This window comes from Candoia aspera, chromosome 9 (assembly GCF_035149785.1).
Source record: "Candoia aspera isolate rCanAsp1 chromosome 9, rCanAsp1.hap2, whole genome shotgun sequence".
NCBI lineage: Eukaryota > Metazoa > Chordata > Lepidosauria > Squamata > Boidae > Candoia > Candoia aspera.
In genome coordinates, this window is record NC_086161.1 from 22,783,982 (window position 1) to 22,788,689 (window position 4,708).

A 4,708-nucleotide genomic window follows, 5' to 3' on the forward strand; every position below is an offset into this window, starting at 1 on the left:
ATGCGAATGTGGCATCTGGTTTGCACTGAGCTGGTTTTTAATATCCCGGATCACACCCTCCTTCCTTCCTTCCTTCCTTCCTCCCTTCCTTCCTTCCTTCCTCCCTTCCTTCCTTCCTTCCTTCCTTCCTTCCTTCCTTCCTCCCTCCCTCCCTCCCTCCCTCCCTCCCTTCCTTCCTTCCTTCCTTCTTCCTTCCTTCCTTCCTTCCTTCCTTCCTTCCTTCCTCCCTCGCTTCCTTCCTTCCTTCCTTCCTTCCTTCCTTCCCCCCATCTATTGTTCAAAATAAAATATGAATAAATATGAACTGAAGAACTTTGTTGTGCCATCTCCAGTTCCAATATTATCATGTTCAGAGCATACACTTTGAGTTCCTGAAGTGGGTGCCATTAAAAACCAATATCAAGTTGTTATTTAATGTCAAGAAAAGACAAGAAAAAGATTAAGATGCTCATGTGAGAGATTTATTCAGGTTCCTCGATGAGAATCCAAGAGATGAGAATCCAAGCTTAGGAACAGCGCTTCGATGGGTCATCAAGACTATAGAGTTCATATTCACAGGTTTCTGTATTAGCCACTGATTTGCATCCTTCTTTTTCTGCAATACCAGTAAATCTTGAAAGGAAAAACAAAGGGAGAGGGAGGAGAAGGAGGAGGAGGAAGAAGAAGAGGTTGTGGTCAGTCATAGTTGACCTTAATTGGCAAAGGCCTTCTAAAGTCCCCTAAGACCATCTTCCACCTTAGAACTTGCACAAAACTATTGCAACTTCCTGGGAGAACAGCTGCTTCGCCCAAGGCTTTGCTAGAGTCCAGAAACCCAGTTCTTGGACCCTACCTCTGCATGGAGAAATCTCAAGGTTGAGACACCCAGGACATGGCTTTTGGATGCCCCTGTGTTGGGCTGCAAAAAGCCTAACAAGCTTGTTGCAGACATGCAAATCTGCCCAGAAGGATGAACAAAAGGTTCAAAAGATTTATTTAGCTGCCCATCTTATACTGAACTCTGGGCAGCTCCCAGCCCACAGGTGAAACAGCATCATAGTAGAATTAACATATACATATATCTATTGAAACCACAAATGGTTAAAAACTTGGCGCCAGGATAAACCTTTACAGCCAGTCCACCGCAAAAATGTTCATCGATCTCACCCCATCCCATCGCTTGGGGGAAAAGCCCAGTCTTAAGTGCCTTTCGGAAGCCTAGGAGGGTGGGGGCCTGCAAACCTCAGGTGGACGGGTGTTCCACAGGGCGGGGGCTGCCACGGAAAAGGCCCGCTTCCTAGATCCCAGAAGATGGCAATGTTTAAGGGAAGGGACTAGGAGCGTGCCCACCCTCCTGATCTGGTAGGATGGGCAGATGCGGTCCTGCAGATAACCTGGTCCCGTGCCATATGGGGCTTTAAAGGTGAGAACCAGCACCTTGAATTGCTCCCAGAAGGAATCCGGGAGCTAGGGCAGCTCCTGGAACAGAGGAGTAACACAGTTAAACCTAGGGGCACCCATCACTGCGCACACTGCCATATTCTGGACCAGTTGTAGCTTCTGGGTGGTCTTCAAGGGCAGCCCCATGTAGAGCATGTTGCAGTCATCCAAACAGGAAGGGACCAAGGCATGAGTGACTGTGAGCAGGGCCTCCCAGTCCAGGAAGGGGCACAACTGGCACACCAGACAAATCTGTGCAAAGGCCCCCCAGGCACAGCTGCCTCCTGCTCCTTGAGCAGGAGCTGTGAGTCTGTGAGGACCCCCAAATTGTGCACCAGCTCAGTCTGGGGGAGCGCCACCCTGTCCAGAGTCAAAGTTGAAATATCACCTGGGCCTCGGGGGCCAAACCCAGAGCTGCTCTGCCATGCCAGGATTGAGTCAAAGCCGGTTCCTCCCCATCCAGACCCTCACAGCCTCCAGTCACTCGGCCAGCACTGCCACAGCATCACCTGCCCCGCCAGGGGTGGAGATGTATAGCTGGCTATCATCATCATTGCACCCCATACCAATGGATGACCTTCCCCAGTGGTTTCATGTAGATGTTGAAAAGGAGAGGTGAAAGGCTGGAGGCCTGAGGCACCCCACACGGCAGGGGCCTCGGGCTCAACCACTCCCCCCACAACACGGACTAGAACCAGCTGCAGAGGAAGGAGGAGAACCATTGCCACACAGTGCCTCCCACTCCCAGCCCCTAAAGCCAGTCCAGAGGATACCAAGGTCGATGGTGTAGAAGGCCACTGGGAGGTCCAGCAGGGCCAGAATGGTTGCACCACCCCTGTCCAGAGCCCCCCAAAGGTCATTGACAATGCAACCAATGCCAGTTCAGTGCTGTGCCCCAGCCTGAACCCAGCCTGAAAAGGTCCAGATAATCCACTTCATCCAGGGCCCTCTGTAGCTGTGTGCCAACCACCCGCTCAACAGCCTTCCCTAAAAAAGGGAAGGTTGGAGACTGGACGACAGTTGTCTAACGCTGTTCGGTCCAAGGATGGCCTCTTGAGAAGGGGGCGCAGGAATGCCCCTTCAAGGCAGGCAGTACCAGCCCCTCCCATATCGCCAAATGTAAGTCCCCATACAGGCTCCTGCCCTTCCATGGTCGGTCTGGCTTTTTGTCTTACATAGACGGTTCATCTATGTCTATGTATCCATGGATTCTCAATAGATGCTTCTGGCTTAACATGGCCAAATTGATATATCCAGTGTGTGCCTGGAACCGTTTCCTACCTCTCACAGCAGAACCTCCCAGCTCTATGGCACTCACATCTCAAGCAATAAGCTGTAGTCCAGGTGGATAGAATGAGATGTGTTGTATTATCATGCGGATCAGTGCATGTATTTGGCCTCACCTCTTGACCTGTGAAAAAAGAATCCCGTTGAACCTGCAGCTGCACCCAAATACCAAACCCCACTGAGAAACCAGCTCCACACTTGGAGGCTGCTATGAGAACTCCACCGTTGGACAAATGTGACAAGGATATAAATTCTCTGCATTTGGTGCATACCATTTATTATACTTATTTGTTAGATTTGCAAGGACCCTGATTATCAATTGTTTTCTGGCCCAGGTAGGAGACTGTTGATGGAAACCTGGGTGGTAGAAATTAAGCAAGCCACATTTCTCCTGGCATTGCTAGACTTTGGCAAGCAGTACAATAATTATTTGCTCAGAGGGATAAGGAGCTTCATTACCATCTCTAACCTCCAGTTGATGCTCTTTAAACCAGCAAGCTCTTTCACATGTAGCCAGCGTGAAAGAGAAGATCATCAGGCTGAAGAAGACTCTCTGAGAAAGGAGCACAAGAAAAAAATAAGTGGCCAGAGAACTTAGTAGCTGAGTTGTTTGAGAAACTGGCTGTCCAAAGTCTTTCCAATGTTCTGTTTCATAATGTGCTGCAACGTTCATGAACTTTGGAAAAAGTCCTCTAGGGTACGTTTGCCAACCTGTGAGTGTGTGCATTCGGATCTCCTGCCCACAACAGCGTCAACCCGGAGCACCCCCCTCCCCTTTCTGGGCCAGCAGCACACAATCCAGGGTGCCTGAGTATCCCGGCCGCTGGTTCACCCTCCTAGTAATGCTCCTCCATTGCTTGCTTTTCATGCGTTTCCCCCTCCAGAAGGAAGGCTCTGCAGTGGCAAAGCTGGACTGAGCCCAGCACAGAGGGAGGGAGGGCCTCGCCCTCCCATCTCTTTCTGCCCCTTTTTCATGCCCTCTCCCCACAATGATGCTTTGGGGGGACAATCCTGACTCTGCACTGCTGAGTTGAAATATCCCCCATACACAAGAGGTGTGTTTGTGCTTTGGGGTATCTGCTGTTAATTGTACTAAATAGCTGGAAATTAAGCTCTGCACAAGTCCTTGCCCAAAAATCACACCAGCAAAGCATGGATTTACACTCATCCCACAGACACTGAAGGGCAGTGAACTGGTTTTGCAGATAGTTCCTTTTGTGCTGCTCTCTTCTGGGGTTCTAAAGACGCATCTGATGGCATTTCTTCTTCATTTATTTAGGTATTTCCAGCTTTATTTTATCAAAATAATGTACAGAATGCTCCTCTTATTATTTGCCCCACAGCCACCGTGTCCGGCTCATTCCTCCAGCCGTTCTCTTGTGACGCCCGAGTCAGATCCGGCTCTTTTCGCAACGGGAGAGCAAAGAACTTTACTTACCATCCTGGCTTTGGGGAATGTCCAGAAACTCTTGGTCAGGAGGAGTGACTTCTGTGACCAGGAGTAGCCCTTCTCTCTGAGGTCGGCAGGACATCTGCTCCTCCAATTTATACAGATGTCCAAGAAGGCAATGTAAGAACCGAGACCGCCCCTTGAGCACTTTCCAAAAAATTTTCTGGGTGAACATTCTGCTAAATTAGCCACTGCCAGAAGGAAAACATTTGCTTCACAAATAGCTGGTGTTTGTTTGGTAGATGTGATAAACGAAAAGTATTTCATCAGTTTCAGAAGAATGTGGTAAGAGAAAATCTAAATTATGGCCAGATCGAAAATCTTCAGAGGAATGGGAGAGTTTCAAGCAGCCAGAGGTGCGGCCTCCTCCCCAACTTCCCACAAGATGCCCCCTGCCCATCTCGGGTCCTCAGGAGTGGAGGCCACCCGGCAATTGGCCGTCCTACTCTGCGAAGTGGGACTTACGGTAAAGTCCTCTCTTTCTGTGGCTTCCCCTGCATGCTCTTGGGCTGTAAGCTATGATCGAGGGTGCCTTTGTCCTGCACTGGTCCA

At 49.8% G+C, this 4,708-nt stretch overlaps 1 protein-coding gene across 1 annotated transcript; it reads right to left on the minus strand.

Moving 5' to 3' along the window:
* Positions 1-439: 439 nt before the first annotated feature.
* On the minus strand, positions 440-4,438 carry LOC134502758 (small serum protein 2-like). Its single transcript, XM_063311236.1, has 4 exons — positions 4,145-4,438; positions 3,166-3,259; positions 2,701-2,830; positions 440-612 (listed from the first exon to the last, which is right to left on the minus strand). Exons 1-4 carry the CDS (start codon positions 4,421-4,423, stop codon positions 507-509), a joined length of 609 nt encoding a protein of 202 aa, XP_063167306.1. The 5' UTR covers positions 4,424-4,438; the 3' UTR covers positions 440-506.
* Positions 4,439-4,708: the final 270 nt, after the last annotated feature.